General features: G+C 52.0%; 1 protein-coding gene and 1 pseudogene across 1 annotated transcript; one reads left to right on the top strand and one right to left on the bottom strand.

The window, feature by feature from the left end:
* Nucleotides 1-333: 333 nt before the first annotated feature.
* Nucleotides 334-10,940, top strand: LOC123361875. The gene is made up of 6 exons (XM_045002067.1): nt 334-490; nt 1,764-1,832; nt 7,606-7,654; nt 7,900-7,954; nt 8,793-8,894; nt 9,455-10,940. Exons 1-6 carry the CDS (start codon nt 443-445, stop codon nt 10,938-10,940), a joined length of 1,809 nt encoding a protein of 602 aa, XP_044858002.1. The 5' UTR covers nt 334-442.
* An 11,236-nt stretch (nt 10,941-22,176) lies between these two features.
* LOC123361882 lies at nt 22,177-23,762 on the bottom strand (annotated as a pseudogene).
* Between the last annotated feature and the right edge of the window lie 221 nt (nt 23,763-23,983).

A 23,983-nucleotide genomic window follows, 5' to 3' on the forward strand; every position in this document is an offset into this window, starting at 1 on the left:
TCGTTTCTAAGTGAGGTGAAACTTGGGGCTACACAAGACAAATCAGACTCCTGAAAGGGGCACAGTAGACTGAAAATGTTATATCCTTGGGGGCAGCCAGTTTAGGAAGAAATCACTTGAGGCCAGACAGCAGACAGCCAACAAAACTACCATTTTATTTACAGACACAGAGCTCACTCAACCGGCCAAAGCTGGCCGGGCTATCCCCTAATAATCTAACTCAGTTGCCATAGGAACAAAAACCATGACGACCAAATACACAACAGAAAAGGTTGAGAGCCAGGGTTCTAAAGGATCCCCTCAAAGCAAAGTTTATCCAAGCTGTGAGGAAGGCGACCTGAAGTCTGGTGGTGAAGGCTCCGTGTGTAATCCACACACCTCCTGGGTGTGGTGTCCTGTCCTGTCAAGTGGCACCAAGACCACTTAATGAGAGGGAGATAAAATGAGTCTGTGCTGCAGCCTTTTAGCTCACGCGGTAGAGATTCATGCAGTAAGTTCTAGGTTCAATCCCGCTCGCCACCAACCGGGGTCTGTCAATGTTACAAGTGGGGGCTTGTCTGGGATTTCAACCGGGAAGTCTCTGAGCTCGGGACGTGCTTCCTCAGCGAGGGGAAGTCTGTAACCCACACACCTCCTGGGGGTGGTGCTCTGTCCTATCTAGTGGCACCGAGACCATTTAGAGACAGTTCAATGAGTCTGCTCTACAGCCCTCGCTAACAGCTGGTTGGCTCTTAGTTCATGCAGTTGAGGCTCATGCACTAAGCTCCAGAAGTCCCAGGTTGGATCCTGCCTGCCAACAACCAAGGTCTATCAACATTATTCATGCCCTTCTCCCTCCGCCTCCCCCACTTGCATTTGCTGAAATGTAAATTGCTCTGTTCACTACCATCTCCTTCCCCTGCTGTCTTAATGACCCTGTTTGCTGCTTATATAAACCCCCATTCCTTTGTTTAGGACAGACCTCTTTAACAGTGTTTGCCTAGGAGGGGCTGTCGGGTTTTCACAAGTAATGTCGTACAGGGGGAACTCATAACTCTCTATGTAATGTTGCATCATGATCTGATTGACCAGAGAGTTGTTAGTTTTCAAATGGTACCTCACAAGGCATATTTTGTACAAAGATTATTACCATCACATGCAGGGTGTGACTAGAGGGTGCTTTGGGTCACATATGCTCAGTAGGGCATCTCCAAGGGTGGAGGGCCAATTCCACTCCCAAATTTAAAAAAAAGAGGGTGCCAACCTGTTCCGCCAGTTCAGCCAGCCCCCGAGAGAGACGGCCATATCGCAAGGGCGCTGAAGATCTCTGCCCCGAGGGCTGATGTTCGCAGTCCTGCTTTGGCTACCTGCAGAAAGCAGATAACTGCCAGGAGAAGGATCCCAGCCTATTCAAAGAACAGAGTGCTTGCTGCTTGGTCAGCTCAGGAGGGTGTGAGGACATAAATGCCAAATAAGCAGCACATGCTTTCAATGCATAGGATTAGTGGCCCGTGTACCTTTCAGTACTGAAGAAATCTGTATGTTGGATACTGTTATTTTTCTTTGACTGGTATGTGCTGTATTGCTGTAATGATAAGAGCATGTTTCGATTTATGAGGTGTCTTAGTTAACCCACAGATTGTCGTCTTATCAACAGAAGGATTTTTTTTTGTTTAGTCTGAGCAGCTTTACTACACTGAGGTGTCTTTCCTCCACTTCAGAGCAACTCAGAGTACTGGCATCCCCACCTGTCCCAGTGTGAAGATTTGTGTTGTTCTCCACAGGTGGGAGTTCCGCTGCCAGAACAGACTGAACCTGCTCACTGTCCCTGCAGTACAATGGAATTATTACGGGTACGGGTGTAATCAAAGTTTGGTGGGTTAAACTCAGGCCAGGCCCTTGACTCCGGCTCTTTAACGGAGCCCTGACTCTGCTCTCCCAGGAGCCCCTCTCTGCCTGAACACAGGTTCTCTTACAGGCCCAGCTCACTAGGTGACATCTACCCTGTCTTTCCATCCAGACTCCATGGAAGACTGGAGAACTGAGCAGGATTATGACATCCCAGGTATCAAGGAGGCTGAACAGCTGTAACATAAGAATGGCCACACTGGGTCAGACCAAAGGTCCATCTAGCCCAGTATCTGGTCTTCCGACAGTGGCCAATGCCAGGTGTTTCAGAGGGAATGACCAGAACAGGGAATCATCAAGTGATCCATCCCCTGTCATCCATTTCCAGTTTCTGGTAAAGAGAACCTAGAGACCCTCAGAGCATGGTGGGGCATCCCTGCCCATCTTGGCTAGTAGCCATTGATGGACCTATCTTTCATGAAATTATCTAGTTCTTTTTTGAACCCTCTTATAGTCTTGGCCTTCCCAACATTCTTTGGAAAGGAGGTGACTGTGCATTGTGTGAAGAAATACTTCCTTTTGTTTCTTTTCGACCTGCTGCCTATTCATTTCATGTGGTGACCCCTAGTTCTTCTGTTATGAGGAGTAAATAACACTTCCTTATTTACTTTTTCCACACAAATCATGATTTTGTAGACCTCTATCATATCCCCTGTAGTTGACTTTTCTAAGATGAAAAGTCCCAGTCTTATTAATCTCTCCTCCTAAGCAAGCTGTTCCACACCCCTAATCATTTTTGTTGCCCTTTTCTGAACCTTTTCCAATTCCAAGATATCTTTTTTGAGATGGGGAGACCACATCTCCATGCAGTATTCCTACGCTTTGTTTCCTATGGTTCAGCCAGTTACTGATCCATGAGAGGACCCTTCCTCTTATCCCATGACAGCTTACTTTGCTTAAGAGTCTTTGCTGAGGGACCTTGTCAAAGGCTTTCTGAAAATCCCAGTATGTCAGTGCACTGCAAGGCCCTCAATGGCTTTTAAACTTTCCCATGGGGACATCGGAGACATGGTCCAGTTAACTTGTGTTCAGGCCTAACAAGAACTCAGATGCAACCTGCTGTGAGAAACTCGTTTTAACAAGGATGCCCCGGTACCAGCACAGATCACAGGTCAAAATGTGTAACTTCAATAACAATGGTATTGGAAGAGCCCAAACTAACCGCTACAGGAATGTATTGACTATGACCCCTTACTTCAAATGCACTGTGGCCTAGTGGATAGAGCACTAGATGGAACTCAGGAGACTTAAGTGCTAGTCCTGGCTCTGCTATTGTCTTCCTGGGTGACCTTAGGCAAGTCACTGCTCTTCTCTGTGCCTCCATTTCCCATCTCGAAAGGGGGCTAATGCTACAGACCTCCTTTGTAAAGTGCTTTGAGATCTACTGATTGAACATGTTAGATAAGAGGTAGGGCTCTTTATTATCTTATGATATAGGGTGCTTTTCTTAAAGCACCCACTGCTGGAGTCAAGTGATTTATCTGAGACTCTCTGCTCTTTATTTTATTTTATTTTATTTGTTAGCCAATTTTAAGCCCTCGTGGTTGCAAAGAGAAGCTGGAGAACATGAATTGAGTGCACCCTAGTGGCTCAGACACCAGAAGGCAAATGAAGAGTTCCCCAGATGAATGTTTTTGGAAGATCTCATTATTTTGAAGCCAATCTCATGATTTTGGTGGGGCCCAGCTCATGGTGCTGGAATGCTTGGGCTGGCGATACCAGGAACGTTTTTCTGCACTGGTAGCACTAGAGAATCACTTTAGGGCTGCTTCTCACTTCAGGCTGGGAGATTCTGCCTCAGTCACAGGGGTTTTAGGAGTTCCTACAAGTAGGGAAAAAATGTCCCTTGCCTAAGGGCTGGAGAATCCTAGAGCTCGGAAAAGACCCAGGGTTTTCCTGGGAAACCTAATGCCCTCTCTCCTGCCTTATTCTGAGCTCAGCCCACTTGGGCGGTTGCCCCATCCCATTTCCTGATCTAAGTACAGCATTGACACCTCACAGACTAGAGGGAGATTGCAGGAGGGCAGCCCCATTGTGACCTAGAGATGACATCAGCGCCTGCCTGATGCCAGAGCAGCAACCTGCCCTCAGGTGTAGCTTGGGTACTTGTTGCTGCTTTGAGAGCGTCTGTGCTGAGAGTGTCTTAGTGCCTGAGCCCGGGGAAATGAGTTCACTCCTTCTCTATCTGCTCTTTGCTGTCTTTTATGCTGTGATCAGGCTCGCCATATCTGAGGTAAGTGAGACTCCTAGAGAGATGGAAAGGCTGGATTGATGCCAGCTGAATGCAGGAACCAAACATAAGTATTTTTCAATCAGCAGGCTCGGATCATCTCCACCCAAGAGTCCTCAAAGAGCTGGCTCAGGAGGTTATTGGCCCACTGACATTAATTTTTGAACAAATTTAGGATTCCTGAGGGAATTCCAGAAGGCTGGAAGTGTGCTAATGTTTTGTCAACATTCAAAAAGCTATGGGAGGTTGGCCTGGAAAATGGGCCATGTTAAACATAGATGTGACAAACTTAGACTTGTGTAAGGTGTTGTTTTTCATAAATTCCAAGGCAAGATGGACCCATTGGGATCTTCTAGTCTGACCCTCCTGTCTAACGCAGGCCAAAGAACTTCCACACAATAATGCCTACTGCATACCTTTTATTAAAATGTCCAATCTTGATTTTAAAAATTGCCAGTGATGGAGAATCAATCCACCATGACCTTGGTCAATTGTTCCAATGGTTAATTCCTCTCACTGTTAAAAATCGACCCCTTCTTTCCAGTCTGAATTTGTCTAGTTTCAACTTCCAGCCATTGGACCATGTTAGACCTTTCTCTGCTAGATTGAAGAGCCCATTTGTAATTATTTCTTCTCCAGGTAGGTATTTAGAGACTTTTCCTCAAACCACCCTTAACCTCTTTAAGCGACATTGACTGAGCTCCTAAAGTCTATCACTACAAGGCATGTTTGCTAATCCTTTAATCATTCTTATGGCTCTTCTCTGAATCCTCTGCAATTTATCAACATCCTTCCTGAATGTTAGACACCAGAACTGGACACAGGATTCCAGCAGTGGTTGCACCAGTGCCAAATACAGAGTTAAATAACCTCTCTCCTCCAACTTGAGATTCCCCTGTTTATGCATACAAGTACCGCAGGACATTTGGATTAAAAATTAGCACTCTACAATATCAACGGAGCACAGGTTAAATGGATTGAGAACAGGCTAATGGCTAACTGACAGATCTCAAAAAGTAATTGTCAAAGGGCTCATCGAATGTGGTGTTTCTAATGGGGCTCTGCAGGGATCAGTACTAGGTCTGAGGCTATTCAACATTTTTTCAATGACTTGAAAGTAAATACAAAATTGCTGCTGATAAAAATGTACTGAACAACTCTGGTCCCAGTACAGATCCTTGGGGGACCTTGCTATTTATCTCTCTTCATTAACTCACCATTTATTCCTACCTTTTGGTTTCCTACAGTGATGAGCTGCCAAAATACTAACAACCAGTTCCCTCCTCCTCACCCCATGAGGGGTCATGCCCCCCCCCGGGGAACTCCTGCCCCATCCAACCCCCCCATGTTCCTTGACAGCCCGACCCCCCCCCCGGGACCAGTGCCCTATCCACCCCCCTTCCCTGTCCTCTGACTGCCCCTTGCCACCCCATCCAACCCCTTCTCTCATTCCTGATGGCACCCGGGGACCCCTGCACCATCCAACCACCCCTTCTCTCTGTCCCCTGACTGTCCCTGGAATCCCTACCACTAACTGCCCCCCACCGCCCCATCCAACCCCTGCTCCTTCCTGACTGCCACCCCGGGACCCTTGCCCCCGTTCAATCCCCCTGTTCCCTGCCCTCTGACTGCCCCGACACTAATCCACCCCCCCAACTCCCCTGCCCTCTTCCAACACCCCCTCTCTGCTCCCTTACCCTGCTGCCTGGAGGTGGGGGCCCAGCTGGGCTCCGGCTGGAACCGGAACCACCAGGCCAAGGTCGGGGCCAGACCCGGCGGCCGTGCAGGAACCGCGCCGCCTGGCCGGACCCGGGGGCCGGACCCGGGCAGGAGCCGTGCCGCCCGGCCGAGGTCGCAGCTGGACCCTGGGGGCAGGAGCCGTGCCACCCAACCCCAGAGTCTCGCCACGACCTCGCCGAGCGGCGCGCCGCCTGGAGCCCTCCTCCCCCTGGCACCCCCACCCCCAGGCCCCAGCTCACCTGGTGGAAGCGCTGCTTCCTTCTCAGCCCTCCCAGGCTTCCCGCGCGAACAGCTGATTCGCGGGAAGCTGGGGAGGGGGAGGAGAAGCCGGAGGAGCTTCAGAAGAGGAGGCGGAGTGAGGTGAGCTGGGGCTGGGGGAAGGGCAGGGAGCTGCTCCAGCTTTAGTTAAATTTAAAAGCCCTTTTGGAACTAGTTGTTCCTCCAGGAACAACCGGTTCTAAAAGGGGCTTCTAAATTTAACAACCGGTTCCCGCGATCCGGTGTGAACCGGCTGCAGCTCACCGCTGGTTTCCTACCTTTAAACCAGGTTTCAGAGTAGCAGCCGTGTTAGTCTGTATCCGCAAAAAGAACAGGAGTACTAGTGGCACCTTAAAGACTAACAAATTTATTATAGCATGAGCTTTCGTGAGCTACATCCGAAGAAGTGAGCTCATGCTATAATAAATTTGTTAGTCTTTAAGGTGCCACTAGTACTCCTGTTCTTTTTACCTTTAAACCAGTTACTGGTCCGTGTGAAGACCTTCCCTCTTATCCCATGACAACTTATTTTTCTTAAGAACCTTTGATGAGGGATCTCGTTAAAGGCTTTCTGAAAGTTCAGGTACACTATATCCACTGGATCGCCCTTGTCCACATGCTTCTTCACCCCTGTGACATTACGCCCCATATTCTTCATAGAAATATTGTTCTATGAATATGGCATAACTAAGGTATGTTTTATGCAAGATGGGTCATGTGAGATATCATTGGAAAGGTTCTGATTTACTGAATGGGATTATCCGATTTGTATGGATGTATCATTTCTGTATCTGAAGTTAGGAATATGGGCTCTGTATCAATTACAAAAGTGCTTGCACCAGGGGAATGCCCCCAAACAGTGGGCAATCAGCCTGGATGGGCCATTAGGAAGGACAATAGGACTTGGAAGATACTAATCTTCCTCCTTCCTGAGAAGTTTCCTGGGATGCTGCTTTGACACTGCAGGGACATGTGATCATGTCACCTCATAGAATCATAGAATCCATAGAATGTCAGGGTTGGAAGGGAGCTCAGGAGGTATCTAGTCCAACCCCCTGCTCAAAGCAGGACCAATCCCCAACTAAATCATCCCAGCCAGGGCTTTGTCAAGCCTGCACGTAAAAACCTCTAAGGAAGGAGATTCCACCACTTCCCTAGGTAACCCATTGCAGTGCTACACCACCCTTCTAGTGAAAAAGTTTTTTCTCTCCTTCAATGCTTATAAACTCTGCAGGCTCCTGGTACCAGCAATCCCTGTTTCTCCAACCCCTGGATTGTTCCAGTGACCCCTGTTATGGGTTGTGCTGTGTGCCCTACATTGCATCACAGGAAAGCACAATGCCTACCCATGAAGCCTCATAGTGCAATACTCTTCCACAAAGAAAAACTTCCCCCAGGCCCCACATGGCAATCACCTCTGGCTCATTGTTCTCTCAGGTTTATTGAGTTCTCTTCTCTTCTTAGCCTGCTGCTTTCTCTGTGTGTGGCAGGCTCTTCGGAGGAAGAGGAGACACAGAAAGAAAAAGCAGAAACGAAAAGGTAAGCAGCCCCTTACCCCACAGCTGCGGTGGCAGACTCAGGCCCCATACAAAGCAAAGAAATAGGGTCTATTCCCCCACCTGCCTCCCCTCTTCCTGCGAAGGCACAGTCGTGCCCAGAGTCGTGCAGAGGCACTGGCTGGGGCTCCGTTCACAGGCTGCCTCTGAAATCTGGGGCAATAGGCTGCTAGGAAGCAGAGGGTGCCCAAGCAGCTCAATGTCTCCTTTATGTCTCACTTCTGGCAGCTTTTGGGTGCAGTGAGGAAGAGTTGGAAGAGGCTTGTGCATCCCTAGAGACATGGTAAGCAATGCCCCCCTCCATGAATCTGCAGTGGGTCAGTCCTCTCCTTTAGCGTCATGCAATTCATCCTCACCCAGGGGCAGTAGCCCGAGTAATCCCTCCCCTGCCCCGACCTATGTACCACTCAAGCAACTCTTCTCCTTTAGACTCATGTAATTCATTCCCACCCAGCAGAAGTTGCCATCTCTAATCCACCCCCACGCCTTGTACAGTGGGTCATTCCCTTCCTCAAGCATCATACGGTTCATTTAACCTTGGGCAGTATGGGGGGGGGGTAGATTGTGTCGACTGGACTGGACAATCCTCCCCTCCCAAGAGGGGGAGAAAATGTTTTCTGGGAGCAGCCCCGTGCACCCCAGGGAGGTGAGGTGGAGCGGTCAGAAGGAAGGCTGGCTTTTCTGGTACGGTGAGTAGGGTGAAAGGGATCCAGCAGCACTTGTGTAACGGCCCCTCCTCCAGTCCCCCGGCATGGGTTCCCAGCAGGATTTGAACCCTGGATCTTTAGCTCCGCAGCATAAAGCACCCCTTAGAGCTGAAGAAGTAGCTGCATTAGTTGGCAGCTATAGTAGGCTGTTATCCTATATGTTGATTAGCTTCTGTGGGCAGGACATGACACACACGCTGCCAGTAGGATACACTCTCACCTCCTCAGCACTAGCAGGGCTCACCTAACAATCCAGCTAACCCCAAACCAGAACATCCAAGGCCCGGGTATTGCAGGGGAGGAGGCTGCCTCAGTGGAGAATGGGACAGGGAGCCTTTCGGTGCCGCCCCTCTGGGTAAACGAGGGCCTGAGGGCAGGGCCTGCACTCAGCTATCTGCTCTCTCTGTTCCACAGCTGCCCTGTGCACCCGGAGAAGCTCCGCTTGGCTCAGCGCCTCAGGCTGGTTGACAGGAGGCTACAGGACATGGCCAGACACCTGGATGAAGTTCTGATACCGTAAGGCAACTGACCAGGGGGCACCAGACTGGGGACTGGGTGGGAGGGGAGAGTGAATATAGAGAGGAGGGAGCAGGGAAAACCAGACACTTGTTAGCTAATCTTTCTATTAAAATAGCAGTAGATCCCCAGTCATGCTCACCTTAGCTAATAGCCATTGATGAATTTATCCTGTTCCTTTTATAGTTTATGGTCTTGGCCTTCACAACATCCTCTGGCAAGAGTTACACACACATGCTCACATCTTCCTCCCCCAAACCAATTCTTGTTAGCTAATCTTTCTATTAAAATAGCAGTAGATCCCCGGTCATGCTCAAGGCCCCATTGTGCTAGGTGCTGCACATGTGCGTGTGACGAAGGGGTTATCGTTCTAGATAAAATGAGTGCCAGCTCCCCCTCTCAGTCCTTCCTTACCCAGCTGATGTCCTTGTGTCAGGGTGTGGTGTGCAATGCATGCCTAGGCACTGCCCCATTGCACTACTGTTGGAAGGCTGTGCCCACGCCCTGCTTTTGCTCAGCAGGGCCATGTCCCATCTGTCCCTGTCTGCTCTCTCCCATAGGCCGAGTGTGTCGACATCTGTGATGAGCCAGTTCTCCTATTCCTCTATGGAATCCACCACCTCTCCCCTCTGGAGTCCCAGCTCCTTTTCCCTGAGAGAAGCCTCCGTGACTTGGTCAGAGCCCCTCTGCCACACAAGGGAGATCATGACTGTCACGAGCTGGGAAGGATCCATTCATCCCAGCCAAGCCCAGCCTCTCCCCAGGCCTCCTGCCCACAGCAGACGAGACCAGCGAGAGCAGAACATAGGTCTGGACCAGATGTCAGCCCATGGCTCAGACTTCAACATCCGACAGAAGCATCTGCAGAGCCAACTGGGGGCTCCACAAACCCCCATTCCAGGGGAGCCATTGCTGGGTGAGCAGGACACCAAGCAGCAATGGGAATTCAGCACAGATCGGCCCAAATGTGGATTTCCAGCAAAGGTCCCAAAGCCCCTGAAATCCGACACCAGGCCTCAGCATGCACAGGAGATCCAAGAGCCATGTGTCTGCCCCTGGGGACCTCTGCCCCAAAAGGCCCACAGGATTATGGTATCCCCTGATGCCATCCTGGCCAGGTTTGTGCCCATGGCGTGGATCAAGCTGCAGGATCACGTGGCTCAAAAATGCTTGGAGATCGAAATGAAGGCTTTTCCTAAGATTGTGAGAGAGTCGCACAGAGATGCTCCCCTCCTGACAGAGACTGCCCTGCCTGGGCCACTCCGCCCCCCTAGGGAGCCAGGCAAGCACAGGACAGCGGCATTCCCAACCATGGGACAACAGCCTGCCCACCCCGTCGAACTCCACATAAGGCGTGAGCATCTCATCATGCAGAGGGGGCTGCTCACCCTGGATCCAGAGCCCCCGGCAAAGCTGCCTCACGCCGTCCAAGCCAGGGGAGCCAGTGTGGAGTTCAGTGAGATGGAGACCGATTTCCTGCAGACAGGGAGGCAAAGCACAAGCTCCTCTTCTTCCACACGTCCTCCAACGCCAGTGGAAGATACCACCATGGAGACGGGCAGGAATGATAGCGCAGCAGGAAACCAGACTAACCCAGATCGCTGTCCTCTGCCAGCAAGGATGGATCTGACATCGCCACCTCCAGGAACCACAATAGCAGAGAAGACACTCGAAGCGACACTCCAGATTTATAGGAGCGAGTTGAGAAAGCCCCTTACCAGTGTGTGTGACAGCAAAGGGACTGAAGAGAAGCTGGAGCTGCACATGGAGAGGAAGGTTCTCTTGGGAGAAGGCTCCTGCCTGGGGCCAGGGGCACAAGCAGGTGAGAGCAGGGCAGATCTTCCCAGGACCCAATGCCACCAGGTTGCCCCAGAGGCCCCAGGCTCTGAGCAGCTAACAAGATCCCCCCTTGACTCTCTCATTGCTGGGCAGGCTGCACACGACTTGCAGATCAAGCACCTGACGGAAATGTTGAGCAGCTCCCGCCCTTGGTGGGCCAGGTCTCAGTTTGCCAGCAGTGCCGCAAGGCACAGCCAGGAAAGATGAAGGGTAAGAAAACTCAGAAGGAGACATCTGCTGAGCTGCATGGTCTTCGAGACATCATGGGTTCACATGGGTTCGATGGAACTGTGAATTCAAATCTCTCCAGGGACCAGCCGCCAATCAAAATCTGCAAGAAGTGCAGTAAGCTTCGATGGAAGAGACCAGCTGGCTCTGCAGGTGCTGACGTGCCCGGAAGATCCCATGGAATTCCACAGCGATGGACTCCAGGAGACTCCTCAGCATCATCCAACCACAACAAGGTGCCAGTGGTGTGGCTCCTTCCAGCAGACAAGAGCAAGACGCAGGATGGAATGGGGAAAAGGGCTCCCACCAGGCAACCAAAGATGGTGTCCATTGCTACGAGTACAACAGGGCTTTCGCAAGCTGGGGAGAAAGCAACTGGGAATCCTGACAGTTCTCCCCCAAAGTCACCAAAGGCCTCCAGAGCTAGGACACCATCCCCTTCAAGGAGCAAAGTTCTCAAACAGAGGTTAATGCGCCTCAAGCAAATCTTCAGCAAGCTTCAAAACAAAGTGAAGTCCCGAATGTCCAAGGACTCTCGTTCCAGAACACCCGACACTAAATTTACAAAGCCACCCTTTTGGAAGGCAAGGGCCTCCAAGGGTGTCCGCTTTCCATCCTACTGAATCCCACCCTGCCAGCATGCCCACTAACAGAAGGGGCCCATAAATTCCAACATCTCCCTATCATCCAGTGGGTCTGGTAAGCATGGGCTAAAGTCGATGAGAAGAATGGCTTGTTGTCCTGGGACACAGAGACTGATGTATAAGAAACTCTCCTTGGGGTATGACATTTAAACCCAGATTCCAAGATGAAGGGGGGCCTGGGGGCTTGGATGAGATTGAGGGTGTGACTAGCTCACTGGATTTGTTACTTTACCTCATGCGGTTTGTGACGGTGCGGGACAGCCCCGCACTGGTACAGCAGGGGTTAACCCTTCTTTGCTAGCAGAGGAAGCCACGCCCAGGAAGCTCTGCTGGGCATGCTCCAACTGGCAGACCGGTATAAAAGCCTGCAGGTCTGCTCAGTCTGGGCTGGCCACCGGGGGGAAGGACGCAGACGGTCAGCTCCTGCAGAAGGAGAGCCAGTGAGCCTGGACCGGGGCGTCAGCCGAGCTGAGGCCGTACCGGAGACCCCGGGGAGGGACGCCTGTCGCGAGGGACCTACGGGGGAACCGCTCCCACAACGCAGACGTCCGGCTAGACAGGGTAGGAAGTGACCCAGTGTGTTTGTCGGGACTGACAGCCTTAAAGCTGCAGTACCGCTTGGCGTGTTGCGGGCGGATCCCCGCCAAGCGGGTGGCAAGGAGAGCTTGCCACAATCAGGGCCCTGGGTCGGGGCTCGGTGGAGAGGGCGGGCCCGAGTCCCCCTACCCCACCCCTTAAACCCCGCTCCGAAGGGGGTGTTTATGGACTCTGGCCGCTAGGCCACGCTACCCCGCTCCGAAGGGGGTGTTTATGGACTCTGGCCGCTAGGCCGCGCTACCCCGCTCCAAAGGGGGTGTTTATGGACTCCGGCCGCTAGGCCGCGCTACCCCGCTCCAAAGGGGGTGTTTATGGACTCCGGCCGCTAGGCCGTGCTACCCCGCTCCGAAGGGGGTGTTTATGGACTCTGGCCGCTAGGCCGTGCTACCCCGCTCCGAAGGGGGTGTTTATGGACTCTGGCCGCTAGGCCGCGCTACCCCTCTCCGAAGGGGGTGTTTATGGACTCTGGCTGCTAGGCCGTGCTACCCCGCTCCGAAGGGGGTGTTTATGGACTCTGGCTGCTAGGCCGTGCTACCCCGCTCCGAAGGGGGTGTTTATGGACTCCGGCCGCTAGGCCGTAATACGCCGGCTACCAGGGGCCGACCGACGGACAAGGGAGTGGCGTGGCGCTAGGCCCCCAGCTCGCCCCTGCCACTAGGGGGTGCTGGGGTACCAGACCCGTCACACGGTTCAAGAATCAATCCTTCCTTCAAGAAGAGCTGATACTAAATTTACAAAGCCAGCCTTTTGGAAGGCAAGGGCCTCTAAGAGTGTCCAGTAGTACTATTAGGGCCCTACCATCAATCAAATCCAAATCAGCCCCATGACCCCAAACCCGCCCCTCGACCCCTTAAGCCCCGCCCACCTATCACCAGAAGTCCCACCCATGGGGGTATTACTTCCGGGGTCAAGGTGAACACATGATCGGAAGCAAAGTGTGTCATGTGGCCCCTCTAATAACTCCTCCCTCTGCTCTCTACCAATCAGAAGGGGTTTTGCCCCCATAGGCCTGCCCCAAGAGGTGATTTGACCAATCAGGGGTGTTCCAGGGTGGGGTGACCCATCCGGATGTGGCTCGTGTGACCCCTCTAAGAACTCCTCCCAATGCTCTCTACCAATCGCGATGGGTTTCGGCCGCATAGGACCACCCCCAGAGCAGATTTGACCAATCGGTGGTGTTCCGGGGTGGGGTGACCCGCCCAGATGAGGATCGTGTCACCCTTCTAAGAACTCCTCCCAGTGCCCTCTGCCAATCAGAGCGCAACACTATCACCCCATAAGTCCCAGCGCCGGGGCAGAAGAGGCCATCTTTTACCAAGGATGCGTGCTTTAGAAATCATGGAAACATGAGCTCCTTCACCACCTCTGTGAGCACTTTGGACTTTGTTTTAGCCCCGAGGGTCTTTGGACTTGTGTGGAGAAAGCGCTACATCAGCGACAGTTCCCACGAGGGCTCTTTGACTAAGCCGTTGATGGATACGCCAGTACCCGAAACCCAAACTCTCGTGAGGCACCCCAATGAGCATGAAGGCCTCTCATTTTTCGCCCCCCCTAGAGGTGGAAGGCGAACACAGCTCGGGGGAGTCATCGGAGGACGAGGCGAATGGAAAAGACATTGCTCAGGTAAATGAATGATTAAGAAGTGACTGTTGATGATGGGGTTTAATGGGGTTAGGAACCGGGGGTGGGGGTGTTGTGTATGTTTAAAAACAAGCAGTGGGAACTTACACTGTTCCTTTTCTGAAAATCTCTCGACAGCTTGATGATGCCTTTCTAGAGGACCCGGAGGCCATGGACAGCGTTACATCAAGCAGCGAAGATGAACCAGGCTCTCCTTGTTTCTGCTCAATGCCGATACAAATTGTTGAAGAGGACTCCGAGGATGACAGCTATGAGGAGTTTAGGAGGCTTGGCATGGAAGTAACTGAGCCAGTGCCACGTCGTGAGCATAAAAAAGTCATGCGGACTATTGTACGCGTTGCTGTTTATGCTGTCCTTAATCACTGGCTTAGGGAAAAGCTTTTTGAAGATTGTGAGGGCTGTGTCATAGATGTGCCAGCCCAACGGCGCCATGACTGTGTGACTTGGACTTCAGTAGATCTAAACTGCAAGCTCCGGGGCCTGTGTGCTGAGCTGTATTTGGAAAGCTTATTAAACACTGTTCTTGCCATAGGTTATGCTATGCAATGTCTGTGCCTAACCCAAGAACATTTAGCGTAAGGGGTGACCTTGATAAATGCTGTGCAATTTAGTGCAGACCCTGACCGTGTTTTAAAGAAAATGACCAAACCGGAAGATGCCTGTGTCACATTATTGACTTGAACTGGGACCGTATAGAACATGGTTGCAACCAAGGTCCTGTAATGGCACCAAATCTTATGTAAAGGGGGTCAAATAAGAGGTCTAAGACCAGGTTATGGGTTGCTGGCTATGATTATGCTGTCTGTATGCATGTGTCATTTTGTAGTTGAAGTTATGAATATTGACTCTATCCTGTCTGTATTTCAAACTTATGCTATGCTTCTGGGTGACATCCCAGACGAATTGGTGTTGAGCTCTGCCTAGCCTGTTTGATGGCCCATTAAGGACCATCAGCTACACAACTGACCCATTGAGAGAAGGCAGATGCGCCTTGTAAGTCAGCAAAGTATGCAGGGACTTGTCCATATGACTCCAAACTCCATTTTGCTTGTAATTTTCCACAGTAAGGACAAAGAGGTGTTCTTACACCTGGAAAAGACTATAAAAGGCTGATGCCTCATCTCCATCATGTCTTCAATCCTGCTTCTTACCTCTGGAGGGCCTTTGCTACAAACTGAAGCTCTGAACAAAGAACTGATGACCCATCCCAGCTGGGGATGTACTCCAGAGACTTAATTTAAACCTGCAGTTTATTCTATCACTGCTACAAGCCTGAAGCAAGAACTTTGTCATTACTGTATGTAACTGATTCCATTTATCCAATTCTAGCTCTCATCTGTATCTTTTTCCTTTTATGAATAAACCTTTAGATTTTATAGATTCATAGATTCTAGGACTGGAAGGGACCTCGAGAGGTCATCGTGTCCAGTCCTCTGCCTTCATGGCAGGACCAAATACTGTCTAGACCAGCCCTGATAGACATTTATCTAACCTACTCTTAAATATCTCCAGAGATGGAGATTTCACAACCTCCCTAGGCAATTTAGTCCAGTGTTTAACCACCTTGACAGTTAGGAACTTTTTCCTAATGTCCAATCTAAACCTCCCTTGCTGCAGTTTAAGCCCATTGCTTCTTGTTTATTCTTAGAGGCTAACTAAGGTGGACAAGTTTTCTCCCTCCTCCTTATGACACCCTTTTAGATACCTGAAAACTGCTATCATGTCCCCTCTCAGTCTTCTCTTTTCCAAACTAAACAAACCCATTTCTTTCAGCCTTCCTTCATAGGTCATGTTCTCAAGACCTTTAATCATTCTTGTTGCTCTTCTCTGGACCCTCTCCAATTTCTCCACTCTATCAGTACCTGTTTTCCATCAATTACAAGGTTTCATCCTGTGAGTTTATGGATGATGAAACCGCGTGTGTGTCTTGGAAGCACGCAAAAGACCGCAAGAGACTCTGTCTCTGGCAATACCAACGTCTTCATAGCCTGTTTCGCCACCGCTTCTGCCTGCTTAGAACTATACAACCTCCTAGAGAGGTTGCAAGAGCGGTGCCTGTACCATGACACTGTCTTGGTGATATTTGTGAAAAGGGAGAGTGAGTGGAATCCCCCTCTGGGGGATTATTTAGGGGCAACAACCGGTGTTATTTTAAACCATCTCCGTAAACCATTTTCCATACCTTCAAAGAATTTGAAGGGTTAACATCAGCGGGTCTGGTCTGTATAGTTCTGTGAAATGCTGGTTGTAACTCTTTAAAGTCAGGGAACACATCAATGTAGCAAAAGGTGTTATGGGCTGTAAAATATCTCCACATCCTAGTTTTTAAAGTTTTGTTAAATCGCTCTACAACCCCTGCTTTGACTTCATTATTAGTAACAAGATGGTGAACTCCATGCCACTTTAATAATCTGCTTAAAGGTTTGTTTAAAAATTCTTTCACCCGATCGGTTTGTAATTTTTGAGGCACGCGCCCTTTGCTGAAAATAGCTTGAAAGACCTTGGATACCTCAACACCCGTCTTGTCTTTTAGGCCTAAGGCCCAGGCATATTTGGATAGAATGTCTAGCACTGTTACGATGTAATTAAAACCGCTGCTGCATTTAGAGAGCAGGTGCATATCCACCAAATTTGCCTGCCATTGCATATCCACATCTGAAACAATGGTCTTGTTTCTTTTAAAATGTATTTTAGCCGGTTTGTGTAAAGTGAAAAAAGAACAGGAGTACTTGTGGCACTTTAGAGGCTAACAAATTTATTTGAGCATAAGCTTTTGTGGGCTACAGCCCACTTCATCGGATGCATGCAGTGGAAAATACAGTAGGAAGATATATAGATATATAGATATACACAGAGAACATGAAACAATGGGTGTTACCATACACCCTGTCAGGAGAGTGATCAGTTAAGGTGAGCTATTATCAGCAGGAGAGAAAAAGAACTGTTTGTAGTGGTAATGAAAATGGCCCATTTCCAGCAATTGACAAGAAGATGTGAGAAACTGTAGTGGGGGGAAAAATAAGCATGGGGAAATAGTTTTACTTTGTGTAATGGCCCATCCACTGCCAGTCTTTATTCAAGCCTAATTTAATGGTATCCAATTTGCAAATTAATTCCAATTCAGCAGTCTCTTGTTGGAGTCTGTTTTTGAAGTTTTTTTGTTGTAATATTGTGACTTTTAGGTCTGTAATCAAGTGGCCAGGGAGATTGAATTGTTCTCCGACTGGGTTTTTTATGGTTTTTTTAATGTTATAATTCTTGACGTCTGATTTGTGTCCATTTATTCTTTTACGTAGAGACTGTCCGGTTTGGCCAAAAGTACATGGCAGAGGGGCATTGATGGCACATGATGGCATATATCACATTGGTAGATGTGCAGGTGAACGAGCCTCTGATAGTGTGGCTGATGTGATTAGGTCCTATGATGGTATCCCCTCAATAGATATGGGAACAGAGTTGGCAACAGGCTTTGTTGCAAAGATAGGTTCCTGAGTTAGTGTTTTTGTTGTGTGGTTGCTGTAGGTTTGGGGGCTGTCTGTAAGAGCAACTGGCCTGTCTCCCAAGATCTGTGAGAGTGAGGGATTGTCCTTCAGGATAGGTTGTAGATCCTTGATTATGCGCTGGAGAGATTTTCGTTGGGGGCAGTGGCGGATTAACAAATTTGCCGCCCCTAGGCCCTCAAAAAATTGCCGCGCAACCCCCCACGCGCCAGCTCACCTCCGCACCCCCACGGCAAGCCTGGGAGGGAGGGGGGAGAAGGAGAGTTGTGGCGCGCTTGGTGGATGGCGGCGGTGGAGCGGAGATGAGCTGGGGCAGGGAGCGGTTCCTGCCCCCCGCCCCTCCGGGTTACTCCCCGCACCCGCAGGCCACAGCTCACCTCTGCTCCACCTCCTCTGAGTGCGCCGCTACTCACTTCTCCCTCCCTCCCAGTGCTTTCGCGTGGCAAGCCTGGGAGGGAGGTGGAAAGAGGGAAGCGCAGTGCGCCTGGGGGACGAGGCGAGCCAGGGATTCGGAGAAGGGGCAGAGTTGGGGAGGGGGCGTGAGCAAATTTGCCGCCCTAGGCCTAGGCCTTTTTGGCCTAGGTGATAATACACCGCTGGTTGGGGGCTGAAGGTGATGGCTAGTGGCGTTCTGTTACTTTCTTTGTTGGGCCTGTCCTGTAGTAGGTGACTTCTGGGTACTTTTCTGGCTCTGTCAATCTGTTTCTTCACTTCAGCAGGTGGGGATTGTAGTTGTAAGAACGCTTGATAGAGATCTTGTAGGTGTTTGTCTCTGTCTGAGGGGTTGGAGCAAATGCGATTGTATCGTAGAGCTTGGCTGTAGACAATGGGTTGAGTGGTGTGGTCTGGATGAAAGCTGGAGGCATGTAGGTAAGTATAGTGGGCACTAGGTTTCCGGTATAGGGTGGTGTTTAGGTAGCCATCGTTTACTAGTGCTGTAGTGTCTAGACGTGGATCTCTTGTGTGGAATGGTCCAGGCTGAGGTTGATGTTGGGGTGGAAATGTGTAAAGTGTAAGTGTCAGAAAGCCCAACTGTTACCTGTCTTCTATTTAAAGTTTTACTATGCTTTCTGGCCACTGGAGAAAGAGGGTTCCCCCCGCCGAAGCTCCCAACTTCCCCGGAGATGTAATATATTTTCTTTAATAGAGCTGCCTGCGTAGAAATGACGGTTACTGGTACCGTCTTTTACACATAAATATGAAGGGGGACACATTCATATTGACACATTGAAATAAATAAGTTTTATTAATTGCCTGCTTTAACACGACCTTTTACAGCCGCCTGTAAAAATGGACACCACAACTCCTACCATAAGGGAGTCTGAGCTGGTTCATTCTTCCATTTTGTCCTTTTTCCGGATTTTCTTCTTGAGATCTGTGTCTCAGACATGAGCAAAACCAGCTGATGCATGATATATTTACTCCCACGTAGTGGTGAAATGGAGCTAGTTCCCACCGGTTCACAGGAACCGGTTGTTAAATTTCGAAACCCTTTTAGAACCCGTTGTTCCAGGACAACCGGTTCTAAAACAGCTTTTAAATTTAACTAAAGGTCGGGCAGCTATCCACCCGGCCCCCGGCCCCAGCTCACTTCCCTCTCCTCCCCTGAACGCTCCGCCGTCCTTCTCCTCCCCCTCCCCTGCTTCCCGCGAATCAGATGTTCGTGAGAAGCCTGAAACAAGCAGCAGGCAGGTAAGCTTAGGGGCAGGCATGAAGAGGGCTCCAGAGAGGCATAGCGCGGCCCAGTCCGGCTCAGGCCGAGCGGCTCCCTCCGGCCTGGCCCCTGGCCTGGCCCTGGCTGAGCTCCCCTGCTCAGTCCTGGCCAAGCACCCCCGGCTCTGGCCCCAGTGGCATCGGCCCGGCTCGGGTCCCGCGGCGCCGGTGCTTGTCCCAGCCGAGCAGCTCCGAGCCGGCCCGGCTCAGGCCCCGCAGTGCCGGTCCTGGCCGAGAGACTCTGGCTCAGCTCGGGCCCCGGGCCTGTGGTGCCGGTCACGGCCAAGCGGCTCCGGCCCGGCTCGGGCCCCGTGGTGCTGGTCCCGGTCCTGGCCGAGCAGCTCTAGCCCGGCCCGGACCCCACAGCACTGGTCCCGGCCTGGCCAAGCAGCTCTGGCCCGGGCCCTGTGTCACCAGTCCCGGTCCTGGCCGAGCAGTTCCTGCCCGGACCTCGCAGCACCAGCACTGGTCCATTTTCCCGGCTGAGCGGCTCTGGCCAACTCGGCTCGGGCCCCCACAGTGCCGGTCCCGGTCCCGGTCCCGGCCGAGTGGACCTGGCTGCGTCCGAGTGGCTCCAGGCAGCGCGGTAACGGGGCAGGGAGCAGAGACAGGGTGTTGGAAGAGGGCAGGGGAGTTTGCTGGGCTGTGGGGGAGTGGATAGGGGTTGGGGCGGTCAGACGGCAGGGAACAGGGGGATTGAATGGGGGCAAGGGTTCGGGGGGGCAGTCAGGAAGGAGCAGGGGTTGGATGGCGTGGTGGGGGGCAGAAACAGAGAGAAGGTGTGGTTGGATGGGGCAGGAGTCCCGGGAGGGGCATCAGGAATGAGAGGAAGGGTTGGATGGGGCGGCGGGGGAGAGTCAGGGGACAGGGAAGGGGGGTGGATGGGGCAGGGGTCCTGGGGAGCGTCAAGGAACATGGGGTGTTGGATGGGGCATGACCCCCTGGGGGGGCACCACCCCCTTGTGGGGTAAGGAGGAGGGAACCTGTTGTTAATATTTTGGCAGCTCATCACTGCGTCCCACGAGGCTACCGATGTCAGTTCTCAAAGGCCTCTAGGAAGGCATCGTCGAGCTGTTGAGAGATGTTCAGAAAAGAAACAGTGTAAGCACCCCACTGCTTGTTTTTAGATTTACACAACCTTCCGGTTCCTAACTTCATTAAACCCAGTGGTGAGCTGCAGCCGGTTCGCACCAGATCGCGCGAAACGGTTGTTAAATTTAGAAGCCCCCTTTAGAACCGGTTGTTCCTGGAGGGACAACTAGTTCCAAAAGGGCTTTTAAATTTAACTAAAGCTGGAGCAGCTCCCTGCCCTTCCCCCAGCCCCAACTCACCTCACTCCGCCTCCTCTTCTGAAGCTCCTCCGGCTTCTCCTCCCCCTCCCCAGCTTCCCGCGAATCAGCTGTTCGCGCGGGAAGCCTGGGAGGGCTGAGAAGGAAGCAGCGCTTCCACCAGGTAAACTGGGGCCTGGGGGCGGGGGTGGCAGCGGGAGGAGGGCTCCAGGCGGTGCGGCGCTCGGCGAGGTCGTGGTGAGACTCGGGGTCGGGCGGCACGGCTCCTGCCCCCAGGGTCCAGCTGTGACCTCGGCCGGGCAGCACGGCTCCTGCCCGGGTCCGGCCCCCGGGTCCGGCCGGGCGGCCCGGGTCCTGGCCGGGGCCAGGCGCCGCGGGTCCTGGCCGGGTCCGGCCGGCGCGACTCCGGGCGACCCGTGTCCTGACCGGGTCCGGGTGGCGCAGGTCCTGCAGGTGAGCTGGCGCAGGGTGGGGCACGATGAGGACTCCAGGCGCCGCCCGGCCCTGCTCCAGCCACTGCCCGGCCCCAACTCCGGCCGCACGGCACGGCTCCGACCCTGGCCCCGACCCAGGCAGGGGGGGGAGGAGGGGTTGGATTGGGCAGAGGTTCTGGGGGGGCAGACAGCGGATGGGGAAGGGGGGGTTCGGTAGGCACCGCGTGGGAGTTCCTGGGGTCTGTTAGGATGGTGGTGGATGGAGTCGGGGCAGTCAGGGGACAGGGAGTGGGGCAAGTTTGGCAGGGGGTGGGGTCCTGAGGGGGAGTTAGGGTTGGGGGTCTTGGGAAGGAGTGGTCAGGGGACAAGGAGCAGGGCAGGGGGGGTTATGGGTTGTGGTTTCTGAAGGGGGGCAGGACGTGGGTGGGGAGTGTACTCACTGGGCGGTTCCCTACCGGGTCTTCGGTGGTGGGTCCTTCAGCCGCCGGAGCCGTGCCGCCGAAGACCCAGTAGGGAACCGGTTCCTAAGATTTTGGCAGCTCATCACTGATTACACCCCATCATCAACCGTCACTTCTTAATCATTCATTTACCTGAGCGACATCTTTTTTGTTCACCTTGTCCTCTGGTGACTCCCCTGAGCTGCGTTCATCTTCCGCCTCTGGGGGCAGACAACGAGAGGCCTTCATGCTCATTGGGGTGCCTCACGAGGGTTTGGGTTTCGGGTGGTGGCGTATCCATCAACGGCTCAGTCAAAGGGCCCTCGTCGGAACTGTCGCTCGTGTAGCGCTTTCTCCACACAAGTCCAAAGGCCCTCGGGGCTAACACAAAGTCTGAAGTTCTCACCAGGGTGGTGAAGGAGTCGATGTTTCCATGATTTCTAAAGCCCGTGTTCTTGGTAAAAGATGGCCTCTTCTGCCCCGATTGCTGGGACTTATGGGGTGATAGTGCTGCGCGCTGATTGGCAGCGGGCACTGGGACGAGTTCTTAGAGGGGTGACACGACCCTCTTCTGGGCAGGTCACCCCACCCCGGAACATCACCCATTGGTCAAATCTGCTCTCAGGGCAGTGCTGTGTGGCTGAAACCCATCGTGATTCGCAGAGGGCAGTGGAGGAGTTCTTAGAGGGGTCACACGAACCACTTCCGGATGGGTCACCATGCCCCGGAACACCCCTGATTGGACAAATCTCCTCTCAGGGTGGGCCTACGGGGGAGAAACCCCTCCTGATTGGTAGCAGGCACTGGGAGGAGTTCTTAGAGGGGTCACATGACACACTTTGCTTCCGGTCGTGTGTCCTCCTTGACCCCAGAAGTAATATTCCCCATGGGTGGGACTTCCAGTGACAGGTGGCCGGGGGTGAAGGGGCAGGGTTTAAGCGGCCAAGGGGAGGGGTTAGGGTTTGATTGATGGTTAGTCCCTTATACTATTTCCGGTTTCCATACTACTGAATCCTATCCTGCCAGCGTGCCCATTAACAGAAGGGGCCCACTAATTCCACCATCTCCCTAGCAACCAGCGGGCCTTGTAAGCATAGGCCCAAGTGGCTGAGAACAAAAGCTTGTTGTCCTGGGACACAGAGACTGATAATAAGGGACGCTCCTTGGGGTATGACATTTAACCCCAGATTCCAAGATGAAAGCGGGGCCTGGGGCTTCAATGAGACTGATGGTGTGACTAGCTCACTGGATTTGTTATTTTACCTCATCTGGTTCAAGAAGCAATCCTTCCTTGGCAGATGCGTGGCCGAAGTCTCGTCCTTACAGATGTTTTGGTCACATGTGTGAATAAAAGCCAACAACCCCTGGAGAAGGAGATTAGCATGGCCCGTGGGTGATTAACCAGGGATGGGACAATGACAGGCCAGGTGTAATGGGAAACAACAGCCACATCTCTTCTCACAGTGACTTTATTCATAGGAATTCTGAAGTTAGAGCAGCCACCGATACGGCTCTTTAGGGGCCAACATCCCACCGATCCCCTGGCTCTCCACGAACAGAGTGACTTTGTAAATGCTGCTGCCTGGCTTGGTCTCCTTTCCCCGGAGTGCTGTCCTCCCTCCACTGCGGGTGGTGATGGCCCCCCTAAGCTTCAGGTCTTAGACCCTGTATGAGCCTCTCTCTACAGAGTGGAGATCAGTAGCTCTTGTTTCCTCGTATATAAGGGTCCAAGATGGAATAGGTGGCCATGACCTGTGTCACCAGCTCCGGAGCTGGATGATGAATTGACTTGTTACTGACAAATACCCTGATTATCCTTGCTCGAAGATGGTTGCTTTTCATGCTGTACACAGTTGGCTTCATTAAAGGAGGAACCAGCAGGTAGATGTAGCCCAGGATAATTTGAAGCAAGGGAGAAGAGCTCTTCCAGAATCTGTGTTTGACAGTCAGGCTGAACTCTGGCATGTAGAAGAGCAGGACGGCGCAGAGGTGGGAGACGCAGGTGTTCAGGGCCCTAAGGCATTTTGTGGGGGACGTGATGCTCAGCACTGCTTTGAGGATCACATAAGAGAGGAAAATGAGCAGCGAGTCCAACCCCACTGTTATGACTGTAATAAACAAGCCATAGATGTTGTTGACTGTGATGTCCGAACAAACCAGCTTCATGACGTCCTGGTGCAGGCAGAGGAATGGGAGAGGACATTGGCTCGAAAGAATCGGAACTGTTTCAGGAGAAAGGGGAGTGGAAATATTACTGCCACTGCTCTTATCACAAACACCAGTCCTATATTGGCTATTCTTGGCAGGGTTAAGATGGAGGCATATCTCAGCGAGTTGCAGATTGCGATGAAGCGGTCAAATGCCATCAACAAGAGCACAGAGGATTCAATGAATTGCAGAGAGTGGATGAAGAACATCTGGGCAAAACAAGCATCAAGGCTGATCTCTCTAGAGTTAAACAAGAATAGGCCCAGTATCGTCGGCATGGTGGCTATCAATAAGCCAAGGTCTGTGACGGCCAACATGGAAAGGAAAATGTACATGGGCTCATGGAGGATTGGATCTGTTTTTTTTAATGAACAGAATGACTGAATTTCCTACTATCGGAATAGCATGCATGAAGCAGAAGAGGACAGAGACCCAGAGATGGATGTCTTCCTGCCCAGGTATCCCAGTCAGAAGGAACACTGCGGGTGTGAATTTGGTGTCATTGACAGCTGACATACCGTACTGGGAAGGTGCGAGAAGTTTTGAACTTTCCTTC

This window comes from Mauremys mutica, chromosome 1 (genome assembly GCF_020497125.1).
Source record: "Mauremys mutica isolate MM-2020 ecotype Southern chromosome 1, ASM2049712v1, whole genome shotgun sequence".
Lineage (NCBI taxonomy): Eukaryota > Metazoa > Chordata > Testudines > Geoemydidae > Mauremys > Mauremys mutica.

What these genes read in the sequence shown, in the direction of transcription:
- LOC123361875 (XM_045002067.1), top strand. Translation starts at nt 443, where the DNA reads ATGAGTCTGTGCTGCAGCCTTTTAGCTCACGCGGTAGAGATTCATGCA. An exon ending in GAAAAAGCAGAAACGAAAAG is followed by an intron (nt 7,655 to 7,899) that starts GTAAGCAGCCCC and finishes CACTTCTGGCAG; the next exon opens with CTTTTGGGTGCAGTGAGGAA. An exon ending in CTGGATGAAGTTCTGATACC is followed by an intron (nt 8,895 to 9,454) that starts GTAAGGCAACTG and finishes TCTCTCCCATAG; the next exon opens with GCCGAGTGTGTCGACATCTG.